The sequence below is a fragment of the Mugil cephalus genome, chromosome 1 (genome assembly GCF_022458985.1).
Source record: "Mugil cephalus isolate CIBA_MC_2020 chromosome 1, CIBA_Mcephalus_1.1, whole genome shotgun sequence".
In the NCBI taxonomy this organism is placed as follows: Eukaryota; Metazoa; Chordata; class Actinopteri; order Mugiliformes; family Mugilidae; genus Mugil; species Mugil cephalus.
This window is the reverse complement of record NC_061770.1, coordinates 3,467,602-3,488,546: the sequence shown is the minus strand read 5'-3', so window position 1 is coordinate 3,488,546 and position 20,945 is coordinate 3,467,602. Positions and strand designations below refer to the sequence as shown.

The following is a 20,945-nucleotide window of genomic DNA, read 5'->3' as shown; positions in this document are numbered from 1 at the left end:
ACCTCATAAAAACGCCCCGGTCTATAACATCCATCTCATCATTTGTTACTCATGTAGAAAGACACCTTGGATAAATAAACACGGGATGCAAATCTGTTATCAACTGTGCAGAGTCAGAATGGCACGTCCCCACTTCTTCTTCCATAGTCTAACTATGCGGTTGACGAGCGTGCAGTGCTCAGCGGGGAGGCAGAGCTCGGCGTGACGCTGGTGCTCCGCCTGACTGCTGCTGTGTCTCAGATACAGACGCACAGAACCACGGTGACACCATTATGACTGCAAAAAAAAAAAGTTTTTTAGTATCTGGGAATTATTTCGGGTTTCGTGGTAACATCTGAAGTCTGAAACCACATATATGCAGCTCTGGTTTTGGAGTATAATTGTTTGTTGTGAACTGAATTTTTACTTGAAGAATAGGGGAGGGAGACACCATTAATTACTTTTGGAATGCCATTTCATTCATTCGTTGACGTCACAGTGTAAAACAAAAAAAAACTCCAGGATTCAGTTCTGACATCCACCATCAATCTGTGTTTTAAATAAGGAGGCAGCCAGACGGCCAGCCCAGCTAGGCAGCCTCCCGCTGCAGGGAAACCCTCAGGTGTGGCGGTCTGTGGATCCGACCCCAGCTCTCAGCGGTACGGAGGCCTGGTCCAGGAGTTCTTCAGGGAAAAGGCGCAGAGAGATTCCCTCGGTGGCCTCGGCGGCCTCGGAGTGTTGGGGGGTTTCGTCGGCGCGGATGAGCCCAAGCCGGAGTGCGTGTCAGTGGGAGGGCTCGGCTCACTGACTGGGGCGGCTGGAGGGAACGACAACGTCACCAGGATTGTCAATAAGAGGTTCATGAGGCAGACGGCGGGGGAGGACACGGTCAGTATTATGAGAGGAGGGAAGGAAAAGATGAGCAGTGTGGCAGGAACAGTGATGGAGGTGAGCTTTACTTGCTCATACCAGGGACTTTGATCGTTTTGGTTCATTTGAAAATTTACATTTGAAAGTAGATTTTAAAAAGCTAGCTGTAATTTCGATTGAAATTCTTCTACAAAAGCTCATAAACAGCTTCCCGGTATGGTGGCAAACACATGCAGCATACCGTATTTACAGATGGTTAGCTAAAACTCCCTCAGAGGTTATCTGCCCTCTCTGTCCTTGGTCATCTTTTCCAATTTATATTTGTGTTCTTAAAGGTCTCCCGCACAGCCCAGTCACCACAGGGTAAATAAGATCTTTCTGTTTTCCAGGATGTACCCTGCGACTGCACTGCTCAGTCTTCCTGCTTCACCCGACCATCACGCGCGGCCACTCGCCACTGCAAGCACCGACCTCAAGAGCCTGCAGCGGCGACGGAGGAGAAGGGAGACGCCTGCAACGACTGACGACACCTCTGCTGCCACACGCACACACACACGCACACACACACACACACACACACACACGAATCAACACTGATCCTCACTCCACTGCCAGGAAAACTACTTTTCTCACACCTACAACCTGCCACACGGGCACACTGCCAAACATGACACACTAACCTACTGCCACACGCACACATCCACAGACACACAGGCAATATACGACTCGTCTTGGACTGTACCATTCTGATGCCAAGGACAGGGAGGACAGAAACTCCAACCCAGACCCAACCGTCTCAGAACTACCAGCACACATACGCATACTAAGTCACCCAGATAAGTTTGAAGTGAAGAAAGTCTAACATGATGTCAAGACTGGACCTATTCAGACAGCTTCAACGTTCACAGTAACAGGTACTACAAATTGTCTGATACGGACAGAAGACCCAACACACTGACGTCACCTCGGCAACATGCTGTTAAACGAGCAGCCACGTTAGAAGCAAGGAGCGAAAACCTCCTGTTTACATGTGCATTCAGTAGTGCATGTGTCATTTTGGGAGGGGTAAAACTGCAGAGAAGACATCTGTCAGAGATGGGAAGATGTGGTGGAAAGCCTCGGCTTCCGTCTGAACTTTGACACAAACGCATCCTGTGCTGGGAGATGATGCCGCTTCCATTCGTTAGCACAATAACATTCCAGCGAGTGTCTCCGACACGGATTTAAAAATACCGCAGCTTCGTGTACGCAACTCCTTCAGTTGCAGGCTAGTTTACAATGCCTCGTATTAATCGACAAAAGGAACATCTTGAGGCCTGTGGAGACGCGTAATTCCAGCTTGACCAGCCTTGGACTCCACTGATAGATGTTTGGACTTAACACGTGAGACCAGGATTTAGACCTCAAACACCACCGCCCTTTCACTTTATTTGGAAATCTTATTTTATTTAATTTTTCTTTTTTGGACACACATATTGGGACATTTTGAGGCGACATAGCCATGACTTAAACTTGTAGATTTAAAAAACAAAACTACTTCAGAGACGCTACCCTTCAGATTCTGACTGAGAAACGGTTTGAACTGATGTCAAGATTCATCCTTTAAACATGGAGGGAGGACCTGCTGAAGCCCGACAGTGCAGCATAGCTGTTGCTTGTGCTGTTTGAAGACCACTCCAGAGTGAAAGTCATATTTCATTGTATTTATTTTTTTTTAACTTCTTATTCCATTTTTTTCTAGTTTGGGGTCAGACGTAAAGTCACATGAAATGCATTCCATTTTTTCTCAGTGCAGCAAAGCAGGTTCATTTACTCTGCGTTTGTTCTTCGTATGTAGCTTTTGTAATCTGATACTGAAGTTTAAAACGTATCAACCCAGCCATCTTTAATGTATACAGGATACAAAATCATACCTGATGTAGTGTAACCACAACGACTCACTGAATTCCATTAATTAGAGCTGTGTGTGTGTGCGTATGGTTTTTATGTACATTTGGTTGTTCACTTTTTATCTTTCTGTTGCATAAATGCACCATTCCCTGTTTAAATGAAGGGGATCATTTTAAAGTCACCTTCCCTCGTCCTCTTCTATCTTCTGCGAACTTTGTACTTATACTGAAGATGTAGCATGGTAGTCTTTGTAAACAGCTAAGAGCTAAACTAAGGAAGGTTTTTACTTATTTCAAGAAATAATTTCACGTTGCTTTTAATTTCCTCTATTCGTCTAGTTAGTTTAAAACGTATTAGCTTTTTACCTGAGCGTCAGTTCCACCAGTATAAAAAAGGATGTCTGCACACTTAAGAGAAATATCTGGGACAGACGTGAAGGACTAAGAGTAGTTACTTAACTGACACGAATGCAAAAATGCCAAGAGAAATTGTTTTAAAGTGAAAAAATAGTGTAAAATGAAAACAATCATTGAAGTTTTGAAGTTCTATTACATGTTGTTTCTCCCATCTATTTCATTTGCCACGTCTTTCTAATCAATCACCTGGTATTCAAAGTGCCTGTCACATCACCTATAAGTCAGCTCACACCAAAACTGGACTCATGAAAACCCACAGACCCAGCAGGCCTTTTTTTTAAATGAGTGAGATCGTTTTTATGCACATAATTACAATCAGGCACTAAAGCTACGATGAAGTACTGTAGTACAGAGGAGGAGGGACAAACTGGTGTAGGAGAATAGTAAATACACTATAGAATAACTTTTTTATATTAAGGGTTATATTATATTTCTGGAAAATAAATTATTTTTGTTCAGTTTTTTTATTTTTTACTTGATGTTTTTCTGATATATTAGCTTCTTTCTATTCTTTCTATTTAGTTACCGCGGTGCTACTCAGTGTAAAGTCTGCTGTGGGCCGGCTGCCCTTTGGCAAGGCATCTACCCATCTTTCTATTCGTCTATTTTACCAAGTCTGGTTGTGTGCGAGTAGCAGTCCAGCGTTCCTCCGGCTCTGCGCACCATTTAATGACTCAGCAGTTTAAAATAGGGCATTACAGCAACGGTGCATGTATTTAAATAACACACTGAGGAAAACCCACAGTCTACAGGCTGCTGCTCTCTGTCTCCACTGCAGCCCTCACTGCTGGTACAAAACCAAAACCCACCGCTTCAAACGCTACGCTCCTGATTGCTGCCGGACTACAATGTCTGATTTTCAACCACATAATTACACAACAGGTAGTTTTAGCCGAGCATTCTGATTGGTTAAACCGTAAAAACAAGTGACATCAGCTAATAAGACTGAATACTCATCAGTTCCTTTCTACATTCCACATTTCCATCATTTGAAGCTTTGTAAATACATTTGTACAAACTACATCTGGAGAATTAATTAGATCGTGTGATGAATTTAACAACGATTCAATTTAACACACATGAAGTGCAAACGTCATTATTGTCTCTTTATTTCAAGCTTAGCAGCCATGGTAGTTAAAATAAACAGCTAACATTTTCGAAAAACACCCATTTGGAAATCGACGTAATGAATAGGTTTTATTTATCGCACAGAACAGTGGCACTGGTTTTCAGCGTGGTATTTCTCAGCCTGGAGGACCACCACATGAAGGACAACAGCAGCTCAACATCCACTCAACAGAGCTACACATTGTCAAATACACTGAATCTGAATTTGGTAAAATGGCAAAACAAATGCTTCACAGCATTCTCCGATTAAAACTTAAAACTAATCAAAAGTGCAATGTCTTCTCATGTTTGACAAATACCATTGACTGTGATTCGTACCCAGCTTACAGTATACTGTGTACTGGAGGACAGTGTGGAGGGCTGGCCAAACAATGTGTTATTATCCAGACTGGAAATAGTTCAGACGCATAAGTGGTGTCATGTAAGAGAGATCATAAAAGGGCAGTGCACTGTTGTCCAGACATCTCAGAAAAGTAGTGCATTGGTCCCGTGTGCCAGTTCACAGCAGGCAGGCTCGGAGGTTCAGGACGGCCAGTGACCACAGTCCAATAATGACTGAGTCGTCCCGCAGTCTGTCCCACCACGCACCACAGTGAACAGTCTGAAACCGCAAAGGAACCTTCACCACAGGCTAATATTAGACCCGACTCAGTTCCTGCCTGTTAACATGCACTGCAGATCTACACAACCTGACGCACTAATCCTTTGATATTTTAACAAAGTTACATTTCACTGGTAAAGCTGAAACTACAATAGATGCCAGTAACAGGTTGGAACAATTATTGTGCTTTTATATTAAAACAGGAAAAACTCGTACAGAGTAAAAGCCACAAACCGGAAAGAAATCAACTATGTGCACAATAGATTCCACGCTATTGATAGTTAGCATGATTTAGTCAAAACATGACATTAATGAAACAAAACCTCTGTTCTACCTCTTATAGTTTTAATACACTCTGACACACGCCATGAGATAACATGGAGCATGATTGATGTATATTTAACTTCTTGCAATGAGTCATTGCAGCATATTTGACACGTTCACACCAGGGTCATTTAGTCTCACTGTCCACAACAAGGTCACTTGAGTGCCTTTCCTCTACAAAGATGTCTCGCTTTTGTTAAGACTTTTATTTTAATAACGTCAGCAAGTAACGCTTGCTGAGTGCACACTGTATGATGACGCCAAATTCTGGATGAATTGCTTAAATGAGTGCTGCTGGAATTCAAATTAAATGACCAGAGTGGATCCAGAATGATTTGTTTTGCATTCATCATCAGTGATGACTGGATACTATACATTGCAGACAAATGAGGGTCTTTGAAATAAGCTTCTTGCTTCCAGACCTCCAAATTCAATCAATTACATTGCGGTTAGATGTTTTTTTCCTCCTGACATCACTAATTCAGGCACATGCGTATGTTTCAGGCTATGTAATAGGACGTCTGATATGAAGATGATGTTCAGGGCTTGTGCATAAAACTGGCTCTATTGCTGCTTTTAATGAATATTGGAGAATGCAAAAAAAAAAAAAGTAAATATGGCGGTTTCATCTTTTGGTGTGCACACATAAAATAGTTGTGCATTAAGAACACTATTAACTGTGTGTGTCACGACAGAGCTGGAAATTCATCTCATTCATCTATTGGCATTTACTACAGCCCAGTCATATTTTGTAGAAAAGTCCGTAACGGCAACTCAAATTTGTCTTCGACTCTGGTGTCATCGCTCAGTTGTCTCCACCGCTTCATCTTTTCCACCTGCTTTCAGGTATCACATTTGCTCCTCCCCCTCAGGTTATAAGATACTTGGCATTTCAGCCAGTCATAGAACAGTTTTACAGGTCACACAGCATCACCAGCCAACCACAGATGACTTCATGCAGGTTGCATGACACAAACCATGAGTATTATTGTTCCCCGGGTGTCTGTGCGCCTTTCAGAGCAACATGACTGATCCCAGCTTTTTTAACGTGTTTCCATACCATTCATATGCTGGGACTATGTACATGATTACTTAGCTAAACTATTACCTAGAGATTGGCTGTATATATGCTTTATATACCCCTACTCTTGTCTTTTTTTAATATTGCTAGATTCTTCAAGATTCTTGAATAAAAGGAGAATGCAATGAAAGCAAAATAAAAATGAGTACACTGTAAGAAAAGCTGTCCCCTTGAATCGCAACTTTAAAAGTAAAGAAACGCCCGTACTCTCTGTCCTGTTGTTTCTTCGAGAAAAGCTGAATGCCAACAGCTGTCCTGACCCGGGCCGCTGTGGAAGTATGTAGCTCTCTCTCCCTTTGTAGGCCACACTTTGTAGACCACACTTGAGCATTTCTTCTGTACATAGGTGCATTTTGAAGCAGATGAAAAACAAACAGAACAATGGCAGCAAACGTTAATGTAAAAATTTGATCTGAGCTGATTTTTAAAGGGGTAAGGGTTTTTTGTTTCTCTGATCAATGTAGCTTGTAAAACAAGATATTACAACTGCCTCCTGTTTGTCATAGAATTCACAAATAAATGTTTGATGGACTTTATTGTGGTTTGCTCTCTTTTTCTGTGCACATGTAGAGTTTGGATAAAATGTCTCCTTCCTTCCTTTACTTGTCTTTTCCCATCTTTCATTGACATAGATGAGTTGAGTGGACAGTGTATATTAAAAGTTATCAAACCACTGACCACCATCTGTGATGTGAAAATCAACAGCCACTCAAATGTGAATCCTAATCAAGTAGAGCTCCCCCTGGTGACTGGATGTAATATAGGTCATAAGCTCCACCTCCTGTTAGTGGGACTTGGGCGGAAAAAGAAAGAAAGAAAAACACGAAAACACTAAAATACACATCAAATAAATTATTTTTAACGATAACTCTTGCCCTTTTAGGTAGCTGATATAATACTGATGTATACTCGTGTGTCCATTTTTCTGGGAAGTTTTGCTAAGCTCGTTATTTGACGCTATGGAAACCGGATATGACGTCATGATCGCTAGAGCAGAGTGTAGTATTAATCAAATAAAAAATCAGTGAGCATGGAAGAAGTGTAGGCGGGTCATTGGTATCACGACGTGGAGCCAGACTAGTATATACACTAGTATATAGTATAGTATACTGGTATATACAGTAAAATGAGCCAGACTGATGCGCTCAGAACCGTATATTAGAGAGAGTCTGGCCAACTAGGGAATGGACCGTCTGAGCTAGTCATCTGTTTCATGGGCGCCATGTTAGATACATCTAACCAGTCACCCATAGAGAATTGTCAATAACAGAGAATAAATAAATGGATTAAAAGTTAAAATACGACCGGTGCTCTCCAGCACTCCAGCTCCCTACGACTCCAGCACAGGATCAGGAAAACACGGGGGACTCCTCCGTTTCCCCAGTGACCAAAAACGTAGAAAGTTATGGAAGCAGAAGATACAAAGGAAGAACTGGATGTCAACTGATTTCTCTCTATTATGTGAGGTAACTGTCAATGTCTCACTTTGACGTTTGTTAAGATTATATATAGGAAAAATAACGTCATACCATCATTAACGTGTGTCTTGATCTCAAAAACGCCCAACACCGCTTTACAAATGAATGAAGTTTGAAGTTAACCAAGCCTTGTGCTAGCCTAATGCTAGCATTGATGGTAAAAATGCTAGCATTAGACTAGCTAGTAATCTAGACTGAAGGCTTATAAAAATAGCAGTATTCGTCATATATACTGTGAAACCCACGCGTGCATGGTATTTATGTCGATGCAGACAAATTCAGTTTATATGTGACTTTGCCTCGGTTACTACAAAGTTATTATGGCTAGTGTGCTAATATTATAATGATAGTACTGATAATACTAAGTAATAGTAAGACTAGCTGCTTGACTGATGAGGTGATTGGGCTACAAAGCATTTTACAGGCTCATTTAAAATATTTAAAGTAGATGCAGGGATATTCAAGTGAGGGTCGTTTGCGTATTGACAAACGTTGGCAATAATATTTATAAGCCCGCGATTTATTTCAACATAGCACGACTATAGCCCATAGAGTTACACTGTACAATCTTCCCTCCGATGTATTCGAGTTGGCCAGACTCTTCATAATATACGGCTCTGGACGAGCTCTGTGGAGTCTGTCTCTAGTGGACATTAACGAAACTGCGGTTTTTAACACATCTATGTTGGCGTCGTTTCCAGACTGGAGATTGACACATGTATAAAATACGCCAACGTTAAAAAAGACAGCAAGGGATTTAATCAGTAAGTTGTATTTTTATTTTTAACATAGATAGAGATGGTTTTGGTCAGTTACTAAATATATATTTGCTTATGTGAATCACCTAAAATCACACTCAAATGATCTATTTTTGTATTGTAGCAAAACATCTTACATTTTATAATAAATAATTCATTATTTTATTCTTAATCAAAGATTACAATATTGATTTAGTTTATAGATCTTCCAAATAAATGTTCTGCCAGCTACTCATCTCAAAACTCTTATTTTTGTACAGCTCCTAATGATGTGAGACTAGACCTTAGGCGTAGTTTTAGATGTTTATCCATGAAACCTTCAAAACATTCAGTGGTTTGAAATAGTAGAAAAACAAACCATTGTTGTCTTGTTAGCGAGGAGTCAAAATCATAGCTCGACGAATCTAAAAAAAATAAATATAATAATAAAAGGGTCTGATTATCACATATTTGCCCTCTTACGCAAATAACGTACGGTATTATTAGCGGCTATTTACCAAATGGTGCTGCGCCATTTTACTTGGCTTTCTGCCCTGGATATAACTGTCCAGAAATGTTCACTATAAATGTGGTCCCACAGATAAGAATAAAAGGATGTTATTAACGTGCTCTGGACTGGGAAAGCGCCCATCGTCCCTGTGGACGCGGAGAGAGAGCTTGAAGAAGTGCCCCAGCTGATAAGGTGGAGTGGACAGATGGTGTTTTGTTGAGACTCAGCTCTTTGGAAAACGCTCACAATATGAAAGATAGAATTAGGCAGAGAAAATAATCAGGCAGCAGTTAACTTTCCTGTTCACTGAAAAGCAGCCAAAACTGCAGACTCATCAGCTCAGTGTTTATGTATTGTTTTCTGCCATTTTGTTTTCATCCCTTTATTTGTCCTGAATTGCCATATGGCTCCAAGTGGCAGTGATACTGGTACACTCTTCAATATAGGGAGAAAGAAAGAAAGAAAGAAAGAAAGAAAGAAAGAAAGAAAGAAAGAGGATGATAAGGAAAGAAAGCCGAAGAAAGAGAAAGAAGAAAATAGCGCCAAAGAACTGGCAAGACAAACAGAGCAGACAGAATAAAAGGTCTCCATCAGTGTTTGGAGCCTCAGGCTGGATTGCGTTGTCAGTGCCACAAATACAGAGGAAACAGAGATGATGGACTCTCAGCTCACAAAGTGGTTTGCTAGCGGGGATACTGGAAAAGAGAGCAAAATGAAGAAGGGAAGACAGAATGTTTCATCAAAGCAGATCAACAAAGGCTCTGTGTGGCTCCTCTGAAGCACAGTGTTGCTCTGGGTGAAATGCAAATATCAGCAAGCAGGTTTATTTACCGTCTTCATTATTCCACTTTAGCAAGGTCATTTACTGTATGTGGAGCTGATGAGATAGCGTCAGGGGAGACAGCAGAAAGTAAGCCGACTGAACCAGCACCAACTTTCCGTGGTGCACACACACACAAAGAGAGGGATGATGCGCTGTTGCATAAAACTTAAGCATTCGCTCCATGGGTTTTTGGCAAGTTTATGGAAATCGTGGCGCGAGTAACCAAATGGAATTGTTTATTATATTCTCATTGGCATCTCAGTAAATCACTATCTAGTATCCATTTACTATCTGCTCCATCACTACAGATACTTCTTCTGTGAGATATTGCTGTCTTGTTCTCTTTGTTTTTCCTTCACCACGTCTTATGGGAGTAAAAACAAGCTCAAGGGAGGATGTCGGCAGGCGTCATGTGCAGACAGGAAGTGACCTCACCTTGGCAACGTTTGAAAACAAAGGAACCACTTCCTGTTTTGGCTGAACACATATGTAATGGTAGTTTCTTCAGTGACCCATTTTCCGTGGGATTAGATTGAACTGGCAGATTTCATCCATAAAATAATAATGGGCAGGGAAATGCATGCATTTGATGCAAAGGTTTATCCCTGCACATAAACTCCAGTGAAATGCACTCCTCTAATACTAAATATGTACGTTGTGTCAGTGTAACAGGTTCTGTCTTCTCTCTGTGGCTGTTTTGTGACTTCCATTACCACTAATGAAACTACTATTTTTAAATGTAAAAGAAAAAATCTATTTGATCACTTCATTGGAATGCACACTCTGCACTTCCATGTGTAGGTTATCGGTAGATGAGGAATCGTTTCTGAATCAATGTCCATTTCTGCTTTCCGCTCATCAAGCGGCAAACAAAACTCTGTCAGGCTGCATTAATATTTCAGCGCGTATAGATTTACTTGTCTCTCAACCGACTGCCTCAGTTAATTCCATGGATTTTCTTCGGAAGGAGATTTCACCGAGCTCAAATCCCACTGCAGGAGGCAAACTAATGTGTGGCTTCAACTTCAGAGCTGCTTGATTCCTTGTTGATTCAACCAGCTCAGGCTGTGGGATTACCAGAAACATACGTGATGAAAACACATGTCTAACCTGTTTTAACCTTGTTTTAACCTGTGTTTGTGTCAGTCTTTTCCCCCTCAAAACCTAACTCTGCATGAATATTTAAACCCAGCAGTGGAAGTTTAGGCTAAACTAATGAATGTGTATAACTGAAGTTTGAAAACAGCGAACGTCACTGCAGAATCAGACTGAGGGGGCACTGAGGCTAAACATATAGATTGTTCTCTCGTCCACTTTCTCTCTGCTAGATGAGGTCAGTGGGGGAAGAAGCATGGGGAGCTCTTGTCAAAGAGCAGCCTCTAAAGACCCAGCTGTTCTCCTGCATCTGTCTTCCTATATTAGTATGATGGTGGCGATCATAGGAGGAAAACAAGACAAAAGACTAAATCAAAGGAGCATCCGTCACGGGAGTAAGAATGACCCCTTTTCATTCTTTCGTTCTTTCTTCTTCTACAGCAAGTTAACGTTACATTGTTTTTTTGTTTTGTTTTTTGATTCAGTCAAATGCCTGAGTCGACGGTTAATCAAATTTCAATCTGAGACGCAGCCATCTGCTGTCTAACATGATGGTACATACATCACATTTAATAGATCTACAGATACAACCAGAGCCATAGTCAGCCTTTAATGTCAATGCTAATAGGTAGTTGTAAAATGGCTTAAAAGACTGTAAGTGGATGAGAGGTCAAAAAGTCAGCTTCAGAATCATTTGTCCCAGTTATGTATTTACAGTTAAATCACTTAAATATTACAAATAGTGTGATGAAAGAATTAAAAGTCAGAGATCATCTGTAGCCCAGTTAGTAAATGTATCACTTCTGTATCCGTTTGTCCCATGTAGACTTTTGTTGTTGTTTTAACTAAATAAGAAGTACATATCTAAAGTCAAGTATATATATTTCATTCACTGGCTCCACAATGCTTGTGTTCCACAAGAATGTGGCACACACACACACACACACACACAAAGGAAGTCAGGTTCAAATGCAGGATATAGTCAATGAGGCTCCACTAATTAAAAATGAATACAAGGAGAGGAACTTAAGCTTGACATTTGCCTGAAACACACAAAACACAAATGAACACACCATCTCTCTTTTACACACACGCAATTTAATGTCTGCCAAGAAATTTGGTGAGGGCCAAATCTACTCTGAGGGGAAGGGAGGGACTTCCTTTTGATGAAACATTGTCAAGTCATTATTACCTTAAAGAAGAATCAAAAATAAATAAAAAGAAAACTACCTGACCTCATTACGAGTAACCATGGACTTCAAAAAACACATCCTCAATAGCCTCTATAGAAAAGCATTTGCTTCCATTGCCATATATATATGTCTATGTCTATTTATCTCTTTTGGGTGGTGAAAGCATGGGGTAGAAAAGTCCTCAAAGGCTGCACTGATAGCATACAGTATACACGGGTCAGTGAGTTCAACAGAGCATGACAAAGAAAGGGATAGTCAGTGGTGGAAAAAAGTTTTTGGACACCCCATGCATTTGTGAAATATTGCATTAAGAGTCACTCTTAGGTCTTTAAGTGCAGTTTCTTTTAGTACAGTCACAAACAAAATACTAAACAAATCCTAAAAACTTGCACATTTGAAAGTGCTGCAGAGACAAACATGGCTAAAACAAGGAATTGCATGAAACACGCCTGAAGATACACTTTCTCTGCCAGGAAGCGTACAGCTGCCACCAGATGGCCAGGAAGTGCAGATGCAGTCCTTCAGTAGGTGGATCCTCTCTGCAGAAATACAGACGTACAAAGATGTTGGCATCCAAAGGTTTCTACGGCAAGAAATGACCTCATCCTGATCCTTATGTGCAGGGAATGACACTGAATGACATCAAAGGAGCTCCAACAGTGGTTAAATCAAACTGGTTTCCAGTGTTCCACCCACACTGTACGTGGTCAACTTTTAGATCATGGCTGCACAGCTTTCAAGAAGCCCCTGATCAATGCGCTGCAAAAAACAGCATTACTAGAAAGACGCAAAATGTTCTTAGACTTAATCAAATCATCATCTTGTATTAAGAAACAATCTGACAATGGGGTGAACTTTTTTTGCTTAACAAAAATTGTTAAAATAAGTTCTTTTCCCTGAACAAAATCTCACCTCATCTCATCTTCCATGCCACTTAATCCTCACTAGGGTCACAGGGGTTGCTGGAGCCTATCCTAGCTGTCATTGGGCGAGAGGCGGGGTACACTCTGGACAGGTCACCAGCCTATCACAGGGCTAATGCAGAGACAAACAACCATTCACACGCACACCTAGGGTCAATTAAGGGTCACCAATCAGCATAACGTGCATGTCTTTGGAGTTGGGAGGAACCTTCTGGGTGGGAGGCATCAGCGCTAACCACCACCCAGGTATGTATCATGGTTTGGGGATGCATGAGTGCTGCTGGAGTTGGTCATCTCACTTTCTGTGATGACACATTGAATTCTGACAAATCTTGCGCCATTCTCCAAATCCACATGCTCTCTTTTACACGTACTCTGTTTCATTTAGGTCGAAACTGGATGTTTGAACAAGATAATGATCTTTGCCAGGGGCAAGATAGGCTTTAAGGACAGGGGAGGCGTACCCGCACAGTCGCAAAGATTACACATGTGACTACAACGGCTACAGTTTCAAGCCCTGAAAAATATTACTTAATTATTTGAATTATATTATGAGTGGATTGGATAAGGGCACACTAAAGGGGCTCGCTCCACCTAGTGAAGGGAAACTGACCGATTTATGATCACATTTATATATCTAAAAAAACAGGCCTAACGACACCACTGATCCTTGCCACACATCCAGGGCCAGTTGAACTTGGCTGCAGGAGCTCAGTATCCAGGTCTTAGAGTGGCCAGCTCAATCCCCAGACATGGGCCCCATTGAAAATCTGTGGTGGATTATCAAAAGGTCTGTTTCAAAGTGCAAACCAAAGAATTTAGAAGAATTAAAAGTAACACTTAAAGAGGAAAGGGACAAGATTATCCCTCGACAGTGTGAAAGGCTCATGGAGAACATATCAGCCAGGATTAGAGCTCTACTGCTGCTAATAGCAGGAGAACTAAATATCATCTCATCTTCTATAACCGCTTAATCCTCACTAGGGTTGCGGGGCTTGTGGCAGCTGTCAACGGGCAAGATCCAGGTACACCCTGGACAGGTCGCCAGCCTATTGCAGGGCTAACAGAGACAAACAACCATTCTCACTGACACTCAAACCTATCAATCAGCCAGACCACATTCTGAACACATTCTTTGTTATTTGTTGTCTTTGACACAAACAATGTTGAGAACTGACATACTGAATTTAGTTTCCAAGAATTTAGTTTTGTTCATTCTTCTTGTAAACAGTAAACACAATGAACAAATTTGCATTTGTTTGTGTCTGTCTAAAGCAGCCACACCTTTTGATTTTTCCACAAATACTTCATGATAATGTTTGAAATTGTGTAAAACTTTTAAGGGTGGCCAAAAACTTGTTTCCACCACTGTACAGTAAGTCCCAACCTTATTTACTGTTGTTATGTCTCCAGATTACCATTCTGGTACAGATTTGCAATCTGAGAAAATACCTGTAAAAATTCAAGTTGTGTCTATTGTTGTTTCCACAAAACAAAACATGTGAATCCATTTTCTCCTAGTCCCACTGTGCTAAGTCTACTATAATATATTATGACACAAAATACAAAAGGAATATGTAAACAGAATATATACAGTACAGGTGGAATCTAATAGTAGTACTAAAACTGTACAGTGAATGTGCACTGTGGTTGATACACTACACAGGGTAACTAATACTAATATATCAAAGTCTAGTTGCAATATGGATGAACATTGCTATTGATATATGTAACTGTACAAGCTAGATGTAGGTGGGTAGGTACAAGATTTGACTTTATAGTTAATAAACATGGTTTATATACAAAATATACAGAGTAACCAGATCAGACCAGACCAGGCACCTCCACCCCATAGCATTGTCACTCCAAAATGCTGTTAACTAAGAATGCTTTAAAAAAATGGAAGTCTTAGTTTATTTTTATCAATGAACAAATTGCAGTGAATGAACAGAAGAAAAATTCAAATCAATATCTAGTGTGACCACCCTTCACCTTCAAGATGGCATCAGTTCTTCTAGGTTCACTTGCACACAGTTTGTGAAGGACCTCGGCTGGTAGGTTGTTCCAAACATCTTGGAGAACTAACTACAGACCTTCTGTGGATGTAGGCTTCCTCAAATCCTTCTGTCTCTTCATGTAATCTCAGGAACACTCCATGATGTTGAGATCAGGGGAAGATAGTCCTTAATGTCCTTGGCTGTATGTTTGGGGTCTTTGTTCTGCTGCAGAATAAATTTGGGGCCAATCATCCTCCTCCCTGGTGGTACTGATGATGGATATGTATCTGCCTGTATTTCTCAGCATTGAGGACACCATTAATCCTGACCAAATCCACAACTCCATTTGCAGAAATGTAGACCCAAACTTACAAGTGACCTCCACCATGATTCACTGTTGCCTGCAGACACTCATTATTGTAACACTCTCCAGCCCTTCAGTGAACAAACTGCCTTCTGCTACAACCACATAATTTTGACTCATCCGTCCAGAGCATCTGCTGCCATTTTTCTGACCCCAGTTCCTTTGTTTTCATGCATAGTTGAGGTTGTGGTTCCATCTAGTGGCTGAAATAGGTTAAAACAGACTGTCTGGGGTGGGAGGAAGCTGGAGTACCCGGAGAGAACCCACACAGACAACGTGCACATTCCTATTAAATATCAATCAAACATCAATTGATTACAAATAATTAAAAATATATAAACTAGAATTACAACCTTATATGTATCATTGTCTCTGCCGACCTGTGTATACATTAAATACTGTAAATGTAGTGTATAGTAGACTTTCAACGGATCTTAAGTGTTGTCGCAAAACATCGTAATCGTCGGCAAATTGAACTTGCTCATGGGTGAATTTTAGAGGTGTTATTATGTGTAGGCTACTTTTGAACTCAAGCTAACTGGTTCCCTTACTTATCCTTACTGTTGGCGACACTTCCTAAAGGTCTGTGCATAACTCTCTGGTGCGGTAGATGACAGATATGGAAGCTACGTGTGTAAGCTACAGGGCTTCAATGTGACCGGCAGTGAATTCTCATATGCCAGTGACTGTGCAGGCTTCTTCTCCCCTGGTATCTGGATGGGTCTGATGACCAGCCTTCTCATGGTGCTGGTGCTCACATACGGCCTGCACATGATCATGCAGCTCCGCACTATGGACCGTTTTGATGACCCCAAGGGCCCGGCCATCTCTGTGCCCCAGACTGAGTAACACAACTGCAGTCTGTCTCCCGATGTCTCACCCCACCTGTCCTCCTCCCTGTCCCTCTCACTACAATGCTTCCTCTCCCACCCTTCACATTCCTGTCCCCGTTCATATGTGGTTGGACATTATACAGAATAAGTAGTAGTGTTGTCATAATGAGGTTGTATTCATAACTGAATAACGTGTCAGTTTATACCTAAAATGTGCATCCTGAGACTTGAAGCCTCAGTTTGTCCTCTATTAGGAGTTTGTGTAAAAGATTAAGAGAAAATAACAGTTACAGCTGTTCTGAAGGTGTCTTGTAGTAGAGGTACCAGCTGTTTACACATTTAGTTTACTGCATTATTCTGCACTTGATTTTAAAACTAGTACAAGATGAATTTGCACTGGTTTTGTATTTGCTTAAAGCAGCTATAACCGTATAATAAGGGATGAAATAACAAAAGCAGAACAAGTACCTTCAGAACAACTGTGTGTTTGTAACAACCCTCTCCTCTGAGATTTTAAAGGATCAATATGTAACACACGAATGGGAGACAACAATTGTACATACAGGGGCAAATCTAACTTATAAAGTGAATTATGAGATGCTAGTTATTGGTAAAATGTCTGTATTTGTGTTTGTGTTTACCATGGTTTGCATAGATGATGTAGTTGTTGAATGAAGGGAAACTCAGATCAGTCATATCACTGCATTCCATTAGCTTTAGTGTTCTTGATCAAAGGGACGTGGATGAAGACGTTGGTGAAGCAAAGTCAAACATTTCCACTCTTTTTATTTCATTTCGTTTAATTTATGGCTGTCTTCTTTTTTTGTTATTCAAGTGAAGCTCTCACAACTGATGTGCACTGAAAGACGCCCAATGTGAACTTGTGTTTCTGTTTAATTTATTCTGTTTTTAAAGATTTGTAGTGAATATGAATGCTGTATGGTCCTGAGTGTGGTCCTGTGTCGTGCTGCTGCTGTGACCCCATTAAAACTTCTGTAAAAAGTCTTTTCAATTCAATTCAATTCAATTCAATTCAGTTTTATTTATATAGCGCCAATAACAATACAAATCGCCTCAAGACGCTTCACAAAAACCAGCCTGCAACCTCCAGAGCAGCCTGAGGGCGACGGTGGCAAGGAAAAACTCCCTTTTAACAGGAAGAAACCTTGAGCAGAACCCAGCTCATATGGAGGGACCCATCTGCTGAAGGCCAGCCAGGTAGAAACAGAGAAGATGGAGAGAAAAGAAGAGCAGGAGAAACAAGATAAACAAACTTCTGTCATAGGTACTTACATCAAGCTGAAGGAAACATGTAGGGTCTAGTAATGTAACACATAGCTGATGATCTGTGACAGTTTGTGAGTATAACAGGAATCATGGGCAGGTTGGTGAATTGTTCATCTAGGTAGGAGTGGACAACTGGAGGAGGCCATGATGACTGGGGCAGATGTAGTTTATGGGGCTCCACAGGTCTGATACACAGCACTCCAGACCATGAAGACTGGGCTGGTTGATGAGGCCACGGCAGCAGATGTAGCTTAGAACTCCACAGATCAGATATTCAGCACTCCAGACCAGAGACCCTCACAAGATGATGGAGGGGGAGGGGAGCGGAGGGGAGAGAGTAAGACACAGTGGTTAGTAAATTATAAGAGATAGAAAATAAAATGATAAGATATTAGAGGACAGGAGCCAGAGAAGAAAGAGGAGAGGACATGTCCTCAGTGCATCGTCCCCCTGCAGCCTAGGCCTATAGCAGCATAACTAAGGGATGGTTAAGTCCAGCCCTAGCTATAAGCTTTTTCAAAAAGGAAAGTCTTAAGCCTGACCTTAAACGTAGACTGTGTCTGCCTCCCGAACCCAAACTGGGAGCTGGTTCCATAGGAGAGGAGCCTGATAGCTGAAGGCTCTACCTCCCATTCTACTTTTAGAAACTCTAGGAACCACAAGCAGACCTGCACTTAGAGATCGTAGTGATCTGTTGGGACAGTATGGTACTATGAGGTCTTTCATATATGATGGAGCTAGGCCTTCAGGGCCTTGTATGTAAGGAGGAGGATTTTAAATTCAATTCTAGATTTTAAAGGGAGCCAATGAAGAGAGCTAATACTGGAGTAATATGATCCCTCTTGCTAACTCCTGTCAGTGCTCTTGCTGCAGCGTTTTGAATCAATTGGAGGCTTTTTAAAGAGCTACTTGGACAGCCAGACAGTAATAAGTTACAATAATCCAGCCTGGAAGACACAAATGCATGAACTAGTTTTTCCGCATCACCCTGAGAAAGGATGCTCCTAATTTTGATGATATTACGAAGGTGAAAGAAAGCAGTCCTAGTCACCTGCTTTATGTGAAAATTAAAGGACATATCCTGGTCAAATATAACACCAAGGTTTTTCACAGTAGTACTGGAGGCCAAGGTAATGCCATCCAACAAAAGCAGGTGATTAGATAATGAATCTCTGACATGTTTAGAGCCAAATACGATAACTTCGGTTTTGTCTGAGTTTAAAAGTAGAAAAGTACAGGTCATCCAAGCCTTTATGTCTTTAAGGCATGCTTGGAGTTTAACCAGTGGATTAGTTTCATCTGGTTTCATGGATAAATATAGCTGGGTATCATCTGCGTAGCAATGGAAGTTTATGCCGTGCTTTCTAATAATATTGCCTAAGGGAAGCATGTATAATGTGAATAATATTGGTCCTAGCACAGAACCCTGAGGACCTCCATAGCTTACTTTGGTATATATAGAAGAGTTGTTGTTTACATGGACAAACTGGAATCTGTCTGACAGATATGATTCAAACCAGTCTAGTGCAGTTCCTGTAATCTTGATCCATTTCAAGTCTCTGTAGTAGAATATTGTCAGGACTGGTGACAGGACTCAAACGCAGACCAGGAGTTAAAGTGATTTTCAGTGAGTTTATTTGAAAACACAGAAATGAGTCGTGGCGTGAGTTGCTGAAGAGTCTGGGCGAGCGCATGGATCGGAGCTCCAGGGGTCTCGGTCTGGGCTTGCTGGCAGGCGGATCTGGTTTCAGGCAGAGGGTGTGAAGGTGAGCTGATGCGACGATCCAGCGGGTACTGGAAGGTTGGACTGGTCTTTTATAGGGGAGTTGATTAGGTGACGAGGAACCGGAGTGCAGGTGAGATGAGTAGCAGGTGTGTGGTCCTGGAGTTGCCCAAACCACGCCCACTAGCAGCCCCTAGAGCGAGTGAGACACGGACAGCCAAAACAAAAACACACCAAGCACACAAAAGGAAGCACAAAAGAAAATCCAAAACTACACTCACTCACACACACATACAAAGTAGCCAGCTCATGGCCGACGGGTCGTGACAAATATTGTGATCAATAGTGTCAAATGCAGCACTGAGATCTAGCAGGACAAGTATAGAGACAAGTGCATTGTCTGAAGCCATGAGGAGATCATTGGTAAATTTAACCAGAGCTGTTTCTGTACTATGATGAGCTCTAAAACCTGACTGAAACTCTTCAAACAAAACATTCCTGTTTAAATGATCAACCAACTGATTGACAACAACCCTTTCCAAAACTTTAGAGATAAAAGGAAGGTTGGAAATTGGCCTATAGTTGGCTAAAACATCTGGGTCAAGAGTGGGTTTTTTAAGTAATGGTTTAATTACAGCAGTTTTAAAAGACTGGGGCACATATCCTGTTAATAAAAATAAGTTTATCTGATTTAATATGGAGGTATTAATTAATGGAAAAACCTCCTTGAGCAACTTAGTTGGGATGGGGTCAAGAAGACAAGTTGATGGTTTAGATGCTGTAACAACTGAAGTGAGCTCAGGAAGATCAATTAGAGAGAAAGAATCCAAATATTGACTAGGTCCTACAGAGGTTTCTAATGCCACTGTACTTACATCTTTGACAGATGGAAGGGTGCTATAAATTTGATCTCTAATGCCAACAATTATATCAGTGAAGAAGCTCATGAAGTCATTACTGCTGAGGTCTGAGGGAATAGATGACTCAACAGAGCCATGACTCTTTGTCAGCCCGGGTACAGTGCTGAAAAGAAATCTGGGGTTGTTCTTGTTTTCTTCTAGTAATGAAGAATAATATGCTGTCCTAATCTTACGGAGAGTTTTGTCATAAGTTGTTAAACTATCTTTCCAGGCTATGTGGGCTTCTTCAGAACTAGTGGAATGCCAAATTCTTTCCAGCTTTCGAACTGCCCGCTTTGAACTACGCAACTGTGAATTATACCATGGAGCTACCCTCCTTCCTACCCTAACCTTTTCAGGTTAATTCAAGTGTGTTTAATGCAATGAAGCATATTTTAAAGGTTTGAGAGCATCTTCTACCTGTGAGAAGACTAGTGATGTAGTGATGTAATCCATGATGCTGATTGCATAACTATATCGTGGACTATTTCCATACATGCCAGTATTTACACTCATCCTTACTTATAGTGGATTCCTCAGAATCTGAAAAAGCCCAATCCTGAAAATCAAACATGTCGTGATTCTTAAAACCAGAGTAAAATAGTCGTTTAAAAATGTTACAGAAGCACGAGCACCTCAACAGAAGATGCTCAGAGAAGATCCAGCAGCTTTCTCCTCAAATGTAAACACCAACCAATGATCTGCCAGTTATTTTTTTCTACTGATTAATCCAAATATAAATTGGCGGCTGCAGTCCTACAGAAACCAAAGAACAAAAAAGTCCTGAGTCTTG

General features: G+C 41.1%; 1 protein-coding gene across 4 annotated transcripts in view; it reads left to right on the top strand.

The window, feature by feature from the left end:
* The window catches only part of soga1 (suppressor of glucose, autophagy associated 1), an 88,573-nt gene extending 81,748 nt beyond the window's left edge, over positions 1-6,825 (top strand). For all 4 annotated transcript variants that reach the window (XM_047577671.1, XM_047577654.1, XM_047577663.1 and 1 more), the window contains 2 exons: positions 545-867; positions 1,239-6,825. In XM_047577671.1, coding sequence (XP_047433627.1) covers positions 545-867; positions 1,239-1,373 — 458 coding nt within the window. In that variant the 3' untranslated portion in view covers positions 1,374-6,825. The remainder of the gene's footprint in view (positions 1-544; positions 868-1,238) is intronic.
* The last annotated feature ends 14,120 nt before the right edge of the window (positions 6,826-20,945 follow it).